At 38.7% G+C, this 19,833-nt stretch overlaps 1 protein-coding gene across 1 annotated transcript in view; it reads right to left on the bottom strand.

Annotated features, from left to right (window-relative positions):
- PCP4 (Purkinje cell protein 4) overlaps nt 1-19,833 on the bottom strand; it is a 70,358-nt gene that overhangs the window by 34,326 nt on the left and 16,199 nt on the right. The window contains exon 2 of the mRNA XM_081950404.1: nt 11,073-11,124. Coding sequence (XP_081806530.1) covers nt 11,073-11,124 — 52 coding nt within the window. The remainder of the gene's footprint in view (nt 1-11,072; nt 11,125-19,833) is intronic.

Raw genomic sequence — 19,833 nt, 5'->3', positions numbered from 1 at the left:
TGGTTATTACCAGAAAAACTTCATTTTCAAGAATTTCCAGATAGGGGAAAAGGGGTTTAAAATATATTTCCTTCTAAAACTTGATATTTAAGAGTCAGTTAACTTGTCAGTTTCTTCAAGGGTTGTGCTAGGTTGTTGTTTGCACTGTGGATGTACAAACTGTCCAGATACATCAATGTGTTCCAACAACATTGTGGATCTATCGGTGATATGATGGATATGAGAAAGAAATTAAAGAATATAATTGCATTTTAATTGAATTTATGGAAATGTGCATACATTTACATTTATTTACACCCTTGCCATCCACAATTTAAAGTTTTTTTCATATAAAAAAGAAAATGTCTAGAAGTTTGCTTTCATGAAACCACAGAACTAGCAAAAGAAAGGCATTGGAGAGAGAGAATGAATAATTTGCATGTAATTAGGCAATAGTATGCTTTTAAAATCATTTTTCTGCTTAGTTAGATTACTTGGCAGAGAACTCTATGGCTTAAATGCCAGAAGAGAGAGGCAGCCCTGACCTATATCACTGCCAGCCATACCTCAGGCGTGATTATTGCAGCAGCTATGCAGATTGGAGGAGGCCCTTCTTAATGGAGATTTCCTTTCCTGGGCACACAGCTCTGCATGCTCAAGAGGGACAACTTAATATCCCTCAGGTTTTCCACAGTGATTACTTCAATTAAGCTGTTAATCTGAAAAGTTTTCAAACTGCTGCCATTTAATTTACTTGGATATGGATGAGCAAACTGAGCTTCACATTCTGTTGAGCATCGTATAGGCTCAGGATTGTCTGTAAGGCCATTTCTATTTAGGAAGTTGAGGAACACATTTTGAGGATGCACTTGGAAAGCCAGATTGCACTAGGGATACCACTGAAATATTCAAAATGTAACATTATAAATCCAAATTTTTGCTGAATTTCAAAATATATGTAAACTTTTGCCTGGGTGTAGTGGGTAAAACAAATAGCTTAAAGGAAGGATAAAATATGAATATAACCAATGCAATATACCTGGGGTGAAATTCAGCAGGTTTTGACAGGTTCTGGAGAACCGGTAGCGGAAATTTTGAGTAATTCGAAGAACTGGCAAATACCACCTCTGACTGGCCAAAGAGTGGGGTGGGAATGGAGATTTTGCAGTATCCTTCCCCTGCCATGCCCACAGAACCCGTATTAAAAAAAAATGAATTTTACCATTGCAATATACCAGGGAAAGTATACTTTCTAGGTGCTGCTTTGTTGCTGATAACGCAGGATAATGAAAGTAACGAAACTTAGATGTTAACTGAACTTAAATGCTTTCTTCCTAATGAGTGGATTGCAGTGTGGATTACAGGAAATTTCTTCAAAACAATATAAGCAACAATAGACACATATTTGCTCCTGATTTATAAGTCTTCTGCTGTTCTAAATTCTGTCACTCTTTCAAGCGGAGTCTTCCAATTATGGCAAATTACATGGTAATTTTGGAGCATCAAGCTAAATGTATTATGCTAGCTGTTCACATTAGAAACACAAAAAGCTTCCAGATTATAATCATTAACATCATATATTATCAGTAGGTTAAGTGACATCAGTTTTAAAGATTTTCAGCTTTGATCAAATTAAAAGCATACCATTTTATTAAAAAATGAGTTATGTAGTTATGTTTTTTTTTAAAGCTGCTATTTTTAAAGGGACATTCATGGCACAGCTGTGCCTGTTTCTTTCCCCATACATTTTATCATGACTAGAAAGAGAGTATCTGGGTTTTATAAAGTTCACAGAGTGGGTAAAGAACAGAAAACTGGTAGCATACTGTAAAACAAGAATACAATCCTACACCATGGGAAGAGAATTTTGCCACACCTTCTGGCCTGTCTCTAAATGGTGATGAGTTTACAGATGCTTTGGAATGATGATTTTTAGAAATGTATCGTTGGTATTGTGGCATTAGGACTACGACTGTATCCTCATTTGCATCTGAGCACAGCACAAATATTATTTGGCAACATCTTTTATGTTTCTGCTGGAATTCCATGCTCTTGCCTTCTTCCAACCCCCAAGACTGGAAGACAGGCATCAGTTGCCTTTCAGCATTCTCTCCCAGGTTTGTGAGTAGGGAAATTGGATGGCTGATTTGCCCAAGTTCCTACAGGTTGATTAACTTGCTAATTTTTAAAGGACACGAGTTCCCCTTAGCTAGGTCAGAAGCACTTACATGTTTTCAAAAAGTTCAATAGGAGGAAGTCCCCCTCATGCTGTCTTTACTTGAGATAAAATCCAAGCATGGAAAGCCACTTGAAAGATAAATATCAAAAGAAAGTCTAGATCAGTGATGGCGAACCTATGGCACGCGTGCCACAAGTGGCACGTGGGGCCATTTGTCAGGGCACGCGAGGCGCTGCCCTGTCAGCTGGCCAGCGCGCATGCGCCCGCTGGCCAGCTGAGTTCACCTTTTTAAAAGCTATTTTTCGCCTTCCCCAGGCTCCAGAGGCTTTATAGGAGCCTGGGGGGGGCGAAAAGAGCCTCCCCACCCCCCGGAGGCTTCAGGGACGGTCCCTGAAGCCTTCGGAATGCTTAAAACCACCCTCCGAGCAAACCGGAAGTGACTTCCGGTTTGCTCGGAGGGTAGTTTTAAGCGTTCCGAAGGCTTCAGGGACCATCTCTGAAGCCTCTGGGGGGCCTCTGGGGGGTCAGGGGAGGCTCCTTTCGCCCTCCCCAGGCTCCTATAAAGCCCCTGGAGCCTGGGGAGGGTGAAAAAAGCATGTAAAAATGGGGGGGTCGCGCGTTGTGCGCGCATGCGCACTGGGGGGTCGCGCGTTGCATTATGGGTGCGGCACTCCCGCACTCGACACCCCTGCGCTCCCCCCACTTGTGGCACATGAGCCAAAAAAGGTTCGCCATCACTGGTCTAGATACTCACCTGTACTCTCAGGAATTTCTCTGAAACATGCTTGAAAGAACTTTAAACAATAAATCTAAATTTTCAAACTGAATGGGAATATGTATTGCCTGTGATTCACTGTTCAGATGGGAGAGCAAAACCTGACCTAACATGGAGAGCAAAAACAATAGTAGAGTGGGAACTCTGTAAGTAAAAAAAAACTGCTGTTGCAAATTATTAACAGAAAATGTAAAGGCTGAGGATTATCTGGGGATTGATTGAATCATCTCATCTTTGGGTTTTGGTTTGATTTATGGCAGATGTGCAAGTTGAAGCCATGATCAGGCTCTTTACTGTGCTCAACCTGACTTACAAGTGGCACAGATGTCCTGTCATTTCTGTGCATTAATTTATCCAGCTGTGGATCATGCTCTGGTTTAGGGATAGACAGTCAAATAAACTTTTATTTCAATACATCAATATATTATCCAAATCTCATGCATTCAAAATACACTGCATGTATTGGGGGAGGGGAGGTATTTTATATTTATTTTGGTAATATTTACCAACAAATTAGTGAAACATCATTTTCAGCAAAGATGGATTCAAGAATAACTTAAAAGTTTGTTAAAGTTGTTGCCAAATAAGGTGCAGGAACCAAACTTTAGCCAACTTCGAATGGACGTGCACTCCATCTAAAAATATAGGACTACACCTAGGAATACTTCTTTAACCTCAGCACATACAATGATGGCAGCTACAATAGTAGTGAAACATTTTGAGTTGTTTGGATTTGGTAACAGTAGATGCCTTACATCCCACCTTACAATATATTTGACATGGAGGTTGAAGAGTAGGCAAAAATTGCAATTGATAAAAGTAAACTCTCCCTTCAGTCAACCTGGATTCCTAGTGACTATGTGGACACATGTATCTTGTCTTATTGGCAATAATACATATACTATGTTTTACCACTACTTTTGCCTGGATTGTTTTTTCAAGATTTCAATCTAGGCTACAATTCTGTTTTTTTCCCTTAGGGGTCTCCATTTAAATATGAATGAAATCTAACCCTGTTTGATCAGTCAGGATTTGACTTGGTGCTGCCTTCTGCTGTGACACACACAGTATATTTTGCTCTTTAATTTGTCTGAGAAAACATCCTCAATCGTCTTTGGTGTGGATATGTATGCGCATACATACAAACTGAAATAGAACAAAGCATAGGAATTTGCATTCTGCACAGAGAGCATCTGATTCATCAGCTTCCACTATGGAAAATGCCAGTGCAACAAATAAGCATGTAGTCCTCAACGTATGACCACAGCTGATACTGGAACATCCGTTGCTAAGAAAGGGGAGTGTTAAGTCAGTCATACCTGATTGTATGACTCTTTTTGCCATGGTTGTTAAGTGAATTGTGTGATTCATTTAATCTGGCTTCCCCATTGACCTTGTTTGCTGAAAGCTTCCAGAGAAGGTCACCAATGGTGCTCACAGGACCCTATGATATTGCAACCATTGTAAATACATGTTGGTTTCCAAGTGCCCAAATTTGGATCATGTCACCATGGAGATGGAACAAAGGTTGTGAGGTCAATTACTAAGTCATTTGCTCAGTACTGTCATAATTCTGAACAGTTGCTAAAAGAAGGCTCCTAGGGCAAGAACAACCTGTAGAGAACAAGATTTTGCTCAACAAAAAAGATTTTGCTGCATTTTTTGAAAAGGAGCTTGCCTTGCTCTGATAACAATTTATGTTAGTAGCATTCTAGGATTTATGCTGCCAAAAGTTGTCCAAAAATGGCTGAATCTGATGGTCTGATGCAGACCAAGACAGTTGCAAGTTATTTCAAAGCTGAAGAAAGTGTGTGCACGCGCGCACGTGCACACACACACACACACACACACAAAGATCTCAGAGTGAAATATATTCATTCAATGTCATTGCCAGTTATGGTGAATATTTTATTCTATAGCAACATAAAACCAGCTTTGAGAAACACAGTACATTCATTGCAAATACCAAACATTTTGTGTACAAAAAACTGTATGCAACCTGTTGTTTTGTTCTGGGAAAATATGTTTTCCCAAGGCAAGAGTCAAAATAATACATCCATTTTTAAAGTTGAATTCCATCAGGCTTGATGGACAGGCTATCATAACTTTTCCCTGTAGTAGTTCTGTTTTTAAATAAGCTATTTTTCCTCACACCGGTTTTAATTGGGGGAAAAATACAGCAGATTCAGACTGATGTAACTGTACATTTATTTATTAAAATTCTACACTACCCATCCCACCTAAATGACCTATCAACGCCACAGCTATCCCCCAGTTATGCTCAGAAATGATGGGGTATGTTGTTGGCAATTATAAATGTGAACTGATGTCACTTATTATTCTCTCCTAAAAAGTGAATCCTGACCTGCATCTTCAGGTCTCTCCTGTGACACAAAGACTGCATAATTTAGATTGGTTCAAGGGGAGTCCCAAGTTTGCATGGCATGCACAGGGCAAAAAATAGGCATAGCCAGGATCCTTTGGGGAATGAAAATTCTGAATTCTAAGTGCAGAAATCGCTACGTGTTTTGCTCTGACCTAATCTGGTAAACTAAAAGCAATGTTGGTAGGCTGAACTGGTCTACATCTTTACATTTATATTCGGTAACATAGATGGGGACAATTCCACATAGCATGTTTTAAAGTCTCTGCAATACAGTTTGCCTCTTAATCAACATTTGATGTCAAGATAGCAGAAGCATGAGCAGGTTCTTTTTAATAAAAAGTTTTAACATTTTCATTTTCCCACACCGGATCTACCGGTTTCATTTCCCCACCAATACGGATCTACTTTACTTTCCTCTTAGGCAAATTATTAGAAAGCTATGGAAATTATGACCTCTCATGCATTAATTTTACAAATATCTAAACAAATAGCTATTTAAAAGAAATTTTCTTGGCCAAACAGAGCACATCCCTTTTTAAAAAGAAAGGAGGGCGAGAAGGTGAGAAGAGGAGTTAGTAATTCAGGATTGCAATTTTGTAAGCTTTGTAGAATAAATGAACTGGCAAGCCACACTTCATTGGTTTTGATGCCGTTTTCCACTTATAAAATATATGAGACAATTTGTATGGCAATCCTTTTTTAAATTATGTAAGAGGCATAGAAGCTGGTATGAAGGCGGGTGACTGACAGGAATGCTGAGCAATGGAAAATGTGCTTATGACAACATGGAGAAATTTAAAAAGATGGTTGTGCAAGCATGAAGATTAGGAGTTGTGAAGTCCTCTTTCTTGGGTTGCAGTTATTTTCTGTAAAAAAGAACACCATGCACATGGCCAACTCTATCTGCCAAGATGCTGAAGATTGGAATGTTATTATCTGTCCTAGAAAGGCAGATTCTCCATGCTTTAGGGTCTTGCCAAAAGACACCTTTTTATCTTTTTGTTGTCATGGAATGAATAATTAAATATTTAAGAACATTGTGTTTCATTATGGTGTTATATAGTATAAAACAGCAAGTCACCCAGTCTTAAGCAAGTAAAACCAACTCTGTGCATTTTTAATGACAATCTCAAAATGCAAAATGATGCCCTTAAAAAAAACAAATGCTCATAAACCCAACATTAGTTATAGCTGCCTTGCTGCAGAGCTGAAGACATGAAGAGACCCTAGAATGTTTCAGTATTAATCTCTTAAAATGGAAAAGAAGCAGCCTTTAGTGCACTCACACAAAACTCTAGAGGAAATACTCCAATGCCCGTATAAAATGCACCATGGGTGGAAAACCCTTTGAACCACAATGTCCATACAGGTTGCCTACATCTGGTGTGGTCTCCACGTGTGCAATATTTCCCCCTTCTTCAGTTCAGTGATACACACTGTTTCACATGACTTCCCCCACCAAACCCAATCACAGGAGATGAAAATTCAGGCTAGTCAGCTAATTAGTAGGGGAAGAAATGCAGAATATCTACCTGCTAGTATCGGCATAAAAATCTAATGACTGAGATAACAGCACTGTTTTAATGGAAGGCATTATTTCCTGTTTATCTCATAAGGTGGACAAATTACTTGAAGGATGAATCCAGGAGAAGAGGATGGGAGCAAGAAACCATCTACCTGCTCATCTTCTCAGTGTCATTCAGAATCATCAAACAAAATATTTCTATGGGATATTTGGCTAACATATGATGGGCTACCATTATGTGGTGGATCTGGTCCTGTTTGGCTGAACAGTTTTATTCTGACTATTGCAGAATAAGACGACTGGAATTGTGGACAGGAGCACAAGCTATTGCTGCAGACTTTAGTGCATATAACAACTACTGGGCTAAGGCAGGCTGTTCTCTTTAAAAAATAGACAACTTTCTGCATAGCTCTGACAGGGGAAAGGGACTAAAATTGGATGACTATTTCTTTATTAAATAATCAAATGTACATCAACTGCACAAACAGCAGTTGAGCGGTGTACAACAATGGGATAAAATAGAAAAAAAATAAAACAACAGATTAAAATATTTTAAAATGCATTAGAAAATATCCTCTAAAGCAAAAACAAAAAACCCAACCTTCGGCAAAAGGAGGATTAAAAATGCCCCCACCCGGATGGAGGGGGTGCAGAAGGGGAACAAAGAACTTGATACCCAACAGATGAAAATAGAATTTGAGAGAATGTCCTTTTACCTTAGATTTCAAAATGTGTTGGAGGCAGATGATGAAAATATAAGGGACATTATGACAAGTATTTTGGCTGAATACATCCAGAAAGAGAAACAACAGATGGGGTGGGAAATAGATTTGGTTTATAGAGTGAACTCAGCTTATGCTAGAACACATAACGTACCCAGGGAGGTACACATTAAATTTCTCAGAAAAAGCACAAGAGATGAAATTCTGAGTGCACAAAGGGGGCAAGCTTTGACATACCAAGACAGGGAAATAACCATTCTGAAACAGATCCCCAAGAAAGTGAGGGAAAAAAGAAAAAGCTATTCGCAATTAGCGAATAAATTATACCAGAAGGGGGTGTGGTTCAGATGGCTGATGCCTGAAGGTATGCTAATATTCTGGGAGGAGACAAGAGTTAGAATTAATACACCCATAGAGGCGCAGGCCTTTATGGAAAAAAATAAAGCACTCCTAGAAAAACCAGATGATCCTACAACAGACATGCAGGACACGGGAGGGGCCGGAGCTCTGTCGACGGGGGGAAATGGGGCAATACCGAGAAAGCTCAGATCACAAAAATGAACAAGAAAATCTACCTGACATAAACTGATTGAAATTATTAACTGAATTCATATGCTGACTATATGTTACTACTTATTAATGAATTTTGTGTAAATGTATACTACGAGTATGGAGGGAGGGGGCACCTACCGCACATCGCAACTGCCAAAATTTGTAACCTTTCCATTACCTTTTTCCCTGTAAATTTTCAAAAAAACCAATAAAACTTTGTTTTTTAAAAAAAATGCCCGCACCCAAACAATAAAGCTATCTACGCAAGTCTCCAGTTCCCTAGGAGTGCCAGGCCTGATATATAACAAGCCATTTTAAAAAATAATCAAAAGGAATGGAGTTGATTTAATGTTTCTTTCTGGTGGAGGAAGATGTTCCATAAGGTGGACATGACAGCTGAGCAGGCAGATCTCCTGGGACCCACCAAATGCCTTCTCTGTCAGAGCTAATGAGACATTTAACCACCGAAGATCTCAGGACAAAAACATTACACTTGAGATCATATTTTGAGCATATTGTTGAAAAATCGTCCATTGCACCCCATGCTATCCTCCAGTGCATCTTGGAAACAGGAAGTGCCTTTCTTCTGGGTAGGAGTAGTACAGCTGACTGTCAGGCAGAGATTTAAAAAGGAAGGGCAAGCAATTGTTGTTTGGATACTCTTTTGCTCCACACACACACACACCGCCCCTTCAACTTCTGGTACCAATTGTCCAAATGAACCCACCCAGTCCATGAGCTGAGACTATTTCCTACTGAGAACAGTTATAACAAAAAACAAACAAACATGTTATCAAAAAGGCACTGCTATCAGAACCCTGAGCTAGCTTACTTGCTCATTGATTCACCTGGCCCAGACCAAATCAGCTCCGGTCTATTTAATTTTCATCTGAGTCAGCAAGCAAAATGCTGCTGCACATGGCAGATGAGAAGCAAGAGACAACTTGACATGGGTATTTGACAGGGGCAGGATTTACTGCAGTTTAATGCAGGCTTAAAAACTGCAGTATTATGGTTTCAAACCACCATATTATTCACCCTTTAGATAGCAAACCTCTTACAGGGCATTATCCAGAAAGATCTTTGAATACATGAAGAATATGATGCACAGCCTCTGATACCATGATTCCATTTTTTCCTCCAATGTTAAAGATGAATGTGTTTGCATATATAACCTGAATAGCACCATTGATATATCAGTGGCACTTTTAGAAGACTTAGGAAAGCCTCAAGATGTGTATAAAACGTGCACAGAGGGGAAAAAACAGGGGGGAAAACATTTCCTTGCTCGTCCCTAGAGAAAAGCCTACATAACTTGACATGGGTATTTGACAGGGGCAGCATTTACTGCAGTTTAATGCAGGCTTAAAAACTGCAGTATTATGGTTTCAAACCACCATATTATTCACCCTTTAGATAGCAAACCTCTTACAGGGCATTATCCAGAAAGATCTTTGAATACATGAAGAATATGATGCACAGCCTCTGATACCATGATTCCATTTTTTCCTCCAATGTTAAAGATGAATGTGTTTGCATATATAACCTGAGTAGCACCATTGATATATCAGTGGCACTTTTAGAAGACTTAGGAAAGCCTCAAGATGTGTATAAAACGTGCACAGAGGGGGGGAAAACAGGGGGAAAAACATTTCCTTGCTCGTCCCTAGAGAAAAGCCTACATAGCAAAAATATTCTTGGTGATCACAGAATGATAAATTACTACTGAAGAAAAGTGGATGGAAGAAAGGTTGGGGCGGCAACCTGTTTGCTTTGCTATCAGTGGTGAATCTGCTGGTGGTAAGTCTGACTGCTGGTGGGGGGATGAATGGATCCCAGAATGGCAGTAGATTGAGACAATATTCCCTTCCCATTTGAACAGATTTACAAATCCATAGTTTTCCACTTCTTGCACATACATATAGCCTTCCCCTAATTCCTTGTCCTACACTGACACTAAGCTATTTGAAGTCAGCTACTCTATTGTGGAAAAAGAAATCCTACTAGTTCAGCTCTTACTTGGATACCATCAACTGCTTTTCTGCCAAAATAGCAAGCTGTGGCTGTGAGCTTAATTTTTCTAGAATCACCCCACTCACTCAAGCCTGTGCCAACAGCACGAATAGGAATATTTCCAACCCATCATAGACAGACCAGAAGAACTGCTACTTCCACATTCAGTTCAGTTTCCCCAAGTATAAGGTATACTTGCAATCTTCCAAACCTTATGGTAGGAAAAGGAAACATATTTTGACAAGAAATCCTTGGATCTTCATGGAAATAAAAAACCCTAACTCTAAAAAAAAAGCCCAGCTAAACCCCTGATGTTTTCCGGCTGGCCATTTCTGCAATTCTTTTTCACAGCAACCTGCTATTTAACATGCTTAGAGAAGCAATGGAATGAAGAGCCATCTCCACAAAGGTCCTCAGAATCACACACTCGATACCTAACTTACAGAACAGGACCTTCTGGACAATGCAGAGGAAGAGTTATTAAGATGCACTTTTGCCCCATCATAACCGTTTCGTAATTCATGGAATAGACCAGGCCAAAGCCTTTCTGGAGCATGTATGTAATAGATCTGTAGAGTGTGTGAAGGAAGGCGAAATAAATGAAGATACATGGAGAAAGAAATGGAATACTAAAAAGGCAAAATCAAATTCTAAAAACCACAAGTCACATCTTTAGATTGCACAAGCAAAAATTTCATCTTCTATGAATCATTTATATATTAAAAAAGAAGACCATCAAGACTTAAAGATGTCTTTAAAGCAAGCCTGACTCAGAACCAGTTAACTATTTTTTTAATTTGTGAGAGGAGCTTTGACAAAGCCTGCTGTTTAAAGCAGACTTGCTGGGAAAGTGGCTTCACTAGTGTCTGATAGCAATTAGCTCTGTGTTTAGAGTTTTCTGCAGGAGCCAGTGCAACCGAATATAATCCAACTATTCTTACCATTGTCAGTAGGGGCCTTGCCTTTTCCGTTTGTTGCTCCAGCACCTTGTCTCTGAGAAAGAAAAGGAGGAAAAGGATGTACATTAGCAGTTTGTTACAAGCTATATTAAAAAAAACATTGTTATGAACCTAGTATCCATTTCCATTCATACTCAGCATCAGTGTAATGCAGTTGTGGTTCGTACATTTTTCTCTTTCTATCAAGATTTCTGTGTTTTGAATTCTTTGGCCTATATTTCTATGGCTGCCAATCAAATTCTAACTCTCTAGCAAGTGTTACTCTGAGCTTTAATGTGACCTTTCAATGTAGGAAATAATACAAGACATATAGTACTATTTATCTCTAAAATGTGTTTAATTCATTTGAAAGCCTTCTAACCTGATTATCATCATTACCTTTTTTTACTAAATAAATTCCTAACTATACGTTGTATGAATCTGTCTGAAACTCACAGTATTTAGCTTTCTTGGATGAACTCACATTCAAAGATTATGAGATAGAAAGCTATTTCCTACTCTCTTTGTGTTGTATTCCATCATATTCATCTGGCAAAATTAATGTTGACTCTTTCTCAATAATTCCCAGACACCAATAAGAGTTTCTGCCTTTTCACTGTAGCTACATGCTATATCAATATTTTCCTTGAATCTTTCTTGCTCCAGTGTGGATCATGAAAAGAACTGACTGAAGTCTTGATCGGAGATAGCTCACAATGCAAATCATTCCTTGCTATTAAGTAGCTTTCTGAACTGGACCTGCAGAATTGAATTCAATACCCTTTCTGACATATCTAACCCCTGCCATCCTCAATTTTTTTTATTTGATCAGTGCATATGAGAAAATAGGTTGATCTGCTGATTAGCATGAATAATTTTTTCATATTTCAGCCATTGAAGGGGAAACCAAAACAAGAGAATGGCATTGCAACAGAAGTATGGGAACTTTTCAATCAAAACTGAAGGGAGCTAGCTTGAATTAGCAATATTTATATAGCAAATGAAGCTGGCACAATGTGTTGCTGAAGATAATCACCCATTATTAATGCAACAATTTTCTTTCAGTTCAAAGGCCAGCGGCATCTATGGCTTTCAAAAATGGCCCTGCTGTTGCAACAGTTTTCCAGAGAGTCAAAATTGTGAAGTAATTAGAGTGTATATTGGGGAGAATCGGATTCGCCCAACAACAGTATTAAGCTATTCATTGACTTTAGATCCATCCATAAGGGATGGTGTGAAGACTCAGTGAAGAGAGGAGAAAGCCATGGAAGCTGCCTGGATATCTTGGAAACCAGCAATTCAATCATGTAATTAAAAATAAATGTTTCAAATCTGAATGAATGTTTCTCCCTCCAGTTCAGGATTACTTGCCTCAAGCTCCGAGAGCATGGAAACAAATGTTATAATAAGTCTATTTGTTTTTAAAGTGTCACAAGGTTCTTTATTGTTTTTATCTGAGTCTATCCAGTCAATACCTATGAGAACTGTCATAAATTGCCTTTGGGACCCTGCATATTGAATGTCTGATTATGATTAGTGGATAAAAGAACTTAGGGAAGACACTTTTGAAATATAAATTAACATCCTCCTGGCCTTGAGTAGAGTTAATATTCCTTCTATTAGAGTCACTTCTTAAGGATGTTTTTAAGGAATCTTAGCAGCTGCTTTCCATTATGCCCAGCTGGAAAATGCCTGGTTAAAGGAAAGAAAAGTGCACACATTATCTCCACTATGTCCCGCAGTGGGACATACTGAGCCATGTCACATATGTATACTATCCTTTATGAGAGGAAAAGCAATGTAAACCATCTTTCCCATATTTTATTTAAGCAATTTATATCCAGTTCCGCTACAGAGTTCTGGTTTGCTGACAAAATTGCAGTTATAAGTAAACCTGGTGATGTCCAACCCAAAGTCCACTCAGTTTGAAAGGCACTTGCAGTGTGAAGGCACCTATGGGTAAGGGCAGGAGCAAATTCAAATTGGCTTTGCAATGAACAAGCAATTTGCTACTAGAGGCAAACAATCTTGTCCATTTCAAAGACAGAAGTAGTTTACTAATTTCTTCCATCAACTTCTATCTAATTGTATGTTTTAATAATGATTTAGTTTTAATGGCTGAAAACTGAGAATAAAAGTTATATCAAGTAAGCACACTAAAATGCTACCAGAGTTGTCTCCAAGCAGATGAATTCCATATGTGTCAGAAACCATGTCCCATAATTCCTATTTTTTGTATTCAATAGAGTTCATGGGAGTTGTAGTCCAATGCATCTAGAAGCCACCAAGTTGCACAAAGCAAATACCACTAGTCATGATAAAGAAGGCAGAAGCATAATTTCTTTCACTTTTTCTTGCTGATGAGCTATCTAAACTACAATTAACATGAATATAAAAACACAATGATTGTACTTTTAAAAAGATAAACAATGTTGTTATGAAGCTTAGGAGGTAACACAGTTTATGGCTGCTTGGGGCCAAATAAATGTGTAAGTTACTGGTTTTGCAAAACATCAAAGAGACATCATTAAAAACTGCACAGAAAACCACACTCATTTTAAATCTGTCATTATAAAAAGGGAAAGGGAAAAATATAATACAAGCCAAAAGTATAATATAAACCACAGAGAATGATATGCTTTATCATGAGAATTATATGGCATAAACCTTGTTTCCAGAATTGTCAAAATTCCATTCCTACCTCTGAAAAAGTTGAAATTATTTTTTGGAACAAAAAATCCTTCAACTATCTCTGTTAATTCTTTTCATGATCCATTTCTATCTTTTCTATCCTCTCTTCTATTTGTCTTTTTTTCAATGCCAAAGCAAATTGGTGTTGTTATTTTAGTTTGGCAAAGCTCAAATGGCAAAGCTATGTTGCTGTTGGATTGGTGGACAGAACAACTATTTTATGTTTTTAGGTGTTGAGGGACTAGTGTATTGATCTTGCAGAGGCTTTTGCAGCACATCCCTTTGGAGTCTTCATTTCAGGGAAGAAATGCCCCAAATAATGCCATCAGCATAATTTGGAACTTGCTGCAAAGCTAAAAAAAACATTGGCTATGAGATTCCACACCCCTATTCTATGCTTATTTTTATTTTGCAGGAAGAATGTGCACTGTGTCTCAGGGAGCTGCTACACAGGGCCATGATCCTTCAATAGGACAACAGTTGTCTGGTTAGAAGGATTTTTTTTTCCACTATCTTCTCTGAAAAAGAGAGGGAAATATCTGCTTCCGTGTCATCATTCCATCAACTCCGTCATGCTGGTACCCAAGCCTGGATGAGATCTAGGGATCAGACTTTGCGACAAGTTGGCTAAGATTTCAATGTCGCATCATTATCCATTGAACCCAAAACAAGGCTTGAGAGACTGACATGCAAGATGCTGCAGACCAGATGATGTGACAGGTGAAATGCAAAATTGCAGACACCACGATATGGCAGGAAGAATGCAAAGAACAAGAAAATGTCATCATCTCATCCTCATTGTCCATCAACAGAAGATATCATGGTTTAAACCTTGTACTGAATCCTAGTACATCACTATCTACACGGGGAATGTGGAAGGAAACGGGAGTAGTTTTCCCCATATTTCAAGGGAGAGATGTGAGTGATGGAAAAATTTTAAGAGTGAGTTTTTTCATTAAGAAGGAGGAGGAACAGAGATCACCAATGTGCATTTTTTTGGTAATTAAGCAGTAAGCACTTGACATTTAAACCAAAGTGATACCCTGAGAACATGGAACTGACAGATGTATTGATCGATGCAGAGGGCATGAGTAGATAGTGCTTAAGATTCTGAATTTGAAGCTCTGTATAGTCAACCAATATTTATGTGGAATTCACTCCTAAATTTGGATTGCTGCAACCTCCAATTTTCTGATCTCTTTGTGATCTGCTATATTGCAGGGAGATATAATGAGGTCCACTCTATGTTGTCTTAGCTGAACTTAGTCAATGCACATGGGAGAGAATCTAGTTTATTTTTAACAAGAATTTACAATAATTAACAACTTTCACCCAAATAGCCAGAGAAGATATGATTTTTTTTTAAAAAGGAATTTAAAAAAAGAAAAGCAAAATATATTGATAGTATGTAGAGCCATTCAGAAGTGAGTTCATACTTTTCAGTATATTTTTGGATGAAGACAGTTATTTTTAAGGGACTGGTTTGTGAACCAAGGTGGCACTATTCAGTAGTATATTTATGCAGTATTTGATGCAGCCTATCCTTTTTTTTCCTGCAAAAGCCTAGATATTGATTTTAAAACAATTTAAGTTAGATTGCTAGAGTTGTACTGGGTAATTCAAGTACTGTATGTCACCCTTAATTTATTTTCATTTTAACTCAATTACAGTCAACCTATTTTTGGATGCCTCTGAAAATCAGGACACATGATTTATATTTGCAAGACAACTTCCAAAAATGGTATCCTTTAAAACGGATAGAAAAACATAAAACATAAAATTCACATGCTTTGTAATCTGGTGAGGGTCTTATGTACGCTTGCAAAAATAAAATGTGAGCAGCTTACAACTAATACAACTATATAAACAGCATAAAACCAACAGCAATAAAAGTAAAAACCCAAAGACTTGGTACTACAGTCATACTTTTCTGATCCCCCATATTCTCATCCCACTCTGATCTTGTCCTACCCCAATGCCTGGAGGAAAATCCAGGTTTTAAGTGCTCTCCAGAATAATAAAAGGACAGGGTTCTGTCAGACCTCAGGGGGAATATATTCCATATGGCAGAGACTGCAGATAGTGGTAATATTTAAAGCAAAGAATTTGGATTGTGCCTACACTCACTGCTCTGGAACAAATGGCATTGCAGATAACCTGGTCCCATGCCATCTAGCACCTTAAATTGCACCTGGAAGAAAAGGGGGAACCAGCGTGGCTTGCACAACAGATACTGTTTGTAACAAGAGCAAACCTAAAGACACTCAACATCGAGTGTGCTGCTGTACTCTGGGCCAGTTGTAAGTTCTAAATGGTCTTCAAGAGCAGTCCCATGTAGACTGTGTTGTAGTAATCTAAATTAGAAGTTACCAACTTATGAGTTATGTTTTAGGAGAAACATGTTTTAGGAGAAACATGAGGTCAACGGGAGCTCATCTGCTATTTCATAACATTATCCTTGTCTCTGTCCTAGCATAAGATCAGTGGGTATACCAAGAATTGTGGGACCATTATAAGAGAGGGTCAGCCCAACTTTTTCAATAGGAAAGTCAGGGATAGAAAGTCCAGTTGCCTCTTGAAAAAGCACTTTTGGGTCAGGGATCCAATCCAATACCTCAAGTACTTGCAATTAAAATCTGTCACCCAACTTTAGATTAATACAATCCACCAATATTGCTAATAAGAAATACCTTCTATACTCTTAGGTAAACTGTAAATGGGAATATTGCAATTTCTGTTCCTATCAGAAGAGTGGGAATGAAATAGAATTCAAATTATGTAAATACAACAAATTTTGAAGTAAGCCTATTCTTTGGCAGATCCAGATTCAAGGATCCTGGGATCAGAAATACCTGCCTGTAGAAATTTAATAGTATTTGAAAATGATTTTGCAAACATCTGAAAAGGTGATTCCCTGATGCTCCAACTCCCTTAAAATATTCATGTACTTAAATAGAACAACTTGCATGCAATAGCAATATAGTTGTTCTTGACCTTGCTTTCATGTACATTTTGGTAAATACCATATGCTTCCTTTACAAAGGGTAAGTGCAAAAGACATGGTTAGCTGTTCCTGTCCTCCCACACAGAATGGATTGCTGTTATTTCTATCCTATTATAATAAAGGATGTGGTCTTTATTCTCACTAGAGTGCAAAAAAGGAACTGGATCCAAATGTTTTAAATTATAGAATATTTACACTATAAATAATCATATTTAAATAGCCAAATGGGGAATTAGCAGCTCCTTAAAAGTATTTCATACTTGACATTTATCTAGCAGAATAAAAAAAAAACTTGTGATAACTTGAGGCCTATCCTCATGTTACCCGTATGTAGAATAAAGTTGCAGTGTCATGTACAGCTGCCACACTGCCTACTGTATAATGTTAGAGCATAGCCATATAGAATATAGAATAACAGAGTTGGAAGGAACCTTGGTGGTCAACTAGTTTTAGATTGCTTCCCTCCTTTCATTGTTTCTCGCCATCCATTGTTTCTTGCCTTGCCTTCTGGTGCTTTGAAAAATAGGTTGACCCCCCTCCTTCTTTGTGGTGGCCCCTCAAATATGGGAGCACTGTTATCATATCTCCCCTAGTCCTTCTTTTCACTAGACTAAACTGTTGCACTGACACTGCTTAGGATGTCAAAATACTACAATACTAGCCCTCCCTCAAACATTGTAAGTGACAGTTGCCTTTGGGCTGTTGTGTGAAGAGGAATTTGACTTCTAAGTAGCAGGGACACTACAAAATCAAATGTAAGCCTTTGTAGTTTGTGATTTTCCTATCTAAAGGGTTACCTCTCCCGCTTTGAACCTGCCCAGCTGTTAAGGTGATAGGAGAGCTTTTTCTGAAGAAGCCACAGATGTTCAAGTCCATCATCAGCTACAATCTTCTCCTGCACTACTCCTAACCCATGGAGCATTTCTCCTTTGGCCCCCTCGCTCTTAGCATTTCAAAATATATAACAATGCATCTCTTTTGCCAGGCTTTTAATTGTTAACTGGTTTTGTCTTGGAGTATTGATTTTAGTTTATGCTTTACATTTTAGATGTTTTGCTTTTTAAAATGTTGTTCCTTGAGTATTTATTGGATTACAAAGGCAAGGAATACAAAGAATAAAAGAAAGGAAGCAAGAAAACTATGAGAGTTGCTGTTCACACAAATATGTTTTTCATCATATATGTTTTTCATCTGAAAGCCCAAAGCTAACATATAGTTGTTGAGAACAGAATGAGGTTTGATATGTTTTTTCCATATATATGTGTCCTAAACATGAGCAAGACATGAGTGATGTTTGATTACAATAACCTTTTTATTTAAGTGAGGTGTTCAAAATTCAGAATGTTTACATCCCCATAAAATCTATACTGGAAAATTGTAATCATCTACAGCAAGAATTCAGGGATGGTTCTCATATACCAAGCATTCATTAATCATTCTGACCTCAGACTCATCTTATCTTCTATGATATACAGTATACATGGAATCCTGTGCAGTTCTGTGACTGGGGAAATTATTTCTACTCTTTGATTGCTTTCTGTATTTTTAGATGCCTTGTTTACAGATATAAAAATAAGAAAAGGCATTGTCTGTGTTGGGCCTTTCCCTTCTACGAGAGGTGGTAATATTGAGATATTGAAAAACAAACAAACCCCAGTCTTTCAAGCAGTAATTTGTGTTGCCCATTTGGAAGACACTGTCTAGGACACCAGTGAAATATGAAATAATAGCTGAATAATCAAGAAAACAAGGTTCAAGGGATCAATTAAGAGATCAGTTTTACTCAAATGAATATGGCAGCGTATTCCAACTCTCTCGTTTTCCAAGGAAGCTAGGAGAAGGTGGAGAATGTGTACCACTTGTGCAAACTGATCTTGGCCTCAGGACACCTCCAAAAAACATAAGGCAGATAAAAGACAGACAGGAGAAAGTAGTAAAGGGAGGTGAGCTAACTAAAGTTGACAAAGAGTGAGACAACAGAAGAACAAAGGAGAGAAAGGCCAGATAAACTCAGTATGTAGCAGCTTTTACAACAATTATAAACAGAGAAAGAGTGAGGAGACAGTCAAAGACAACCGGGCAGAAAAAAAATTGGGTTCTTTGCCAAATGAGCTCATTACAATTTTCCAGTACAGATTCCAGAGAAATGCAGTTGCAGCCATCCTGGAAGGCTTGGCTAAATCCTTCTAAGGAGTCCTTTTCAGCAAGCTACCACCAGTTGTAAAATGCTGGCAGCAGCACAGCAGCAGCAGCTTCTGCTGCTTTCCAAGAAGCACCTAGTAAAGGTTTTGAAAAAGGTGGTGAATCCCAGATAGGTGTTGTTCTTCACTAAATCACAATCACATCAGGTCCCCAAAACAGAGAGGGTCTCGTGTTGTAGCATAGAGCTTGCACCTGTTATAGATGCTATGCTTCCACACATCCCATGCTGGGGTATGGCTTTCATTAAATAGCCAAATTTATACCAGAAGGAGGACACGTCTTGGTATTAAAGGTAGCACAAAGTAGAATGTTTCAGACCCTGAGAGAAAAAGGTTGGGTAGTACTGGAAGAGGCTATCTTTTAAAAGATTCAGCTAAGTGCAGCTGGCGGCATTATCATTCATATATTTAATAAGTTTCCCTTTCCGTCACTCCCAAAATTATAATTCAGTACCAGATCTGGGGAAAATTCTGGACACACACACACTCAATGCTATAGGGCCGTGATGGTAAACCTATAGCACACATACCAGAGGTGGCACACAGACCCTCTCTGTGGGCATGCGCACCAGAGGTGGGTTTTCACCGGTTCAGTCTGGTTCAGCTGAATAGGTTGTAATAATCAGCCGTACCTTTCTGAACCGGTAGCAGTGGCCCCCATACCACTATGGTCCCCTGGCCTGTCCCTGCTTGTTCCTGGCGCGCACTTACTCGCTGCTCTCTCTCTCTCTCTCTCTCGCACTGCCCATCCGCACAATGCTTGCCCTGCCTGCCTACCTGCCTGCAGCTCGCTGACTCATTGGCTCATTGATCATCCCGCCTCTATATATACCGCGGTCACCATGCGGCCCACTACCTTTAGTGGCCG

Source organism: Natrix helvetica (genome assembly GCF_964273705.1).
Source record: "Natrix helvetica genome assembly, chromosome: 4".
In the NCBI taxonomy this organism is placed as follows: Eukaryota; Metazoa; Chordata; class Lepidosauria; order Squamata; family Natricidae; genus Natrix; species Natrix helvetica.
The sequence above is the reverse complement of the archived record's forward strand: the minus strand, read 5'-3'. Positions and strand labels throughout refer to the sequence as shown.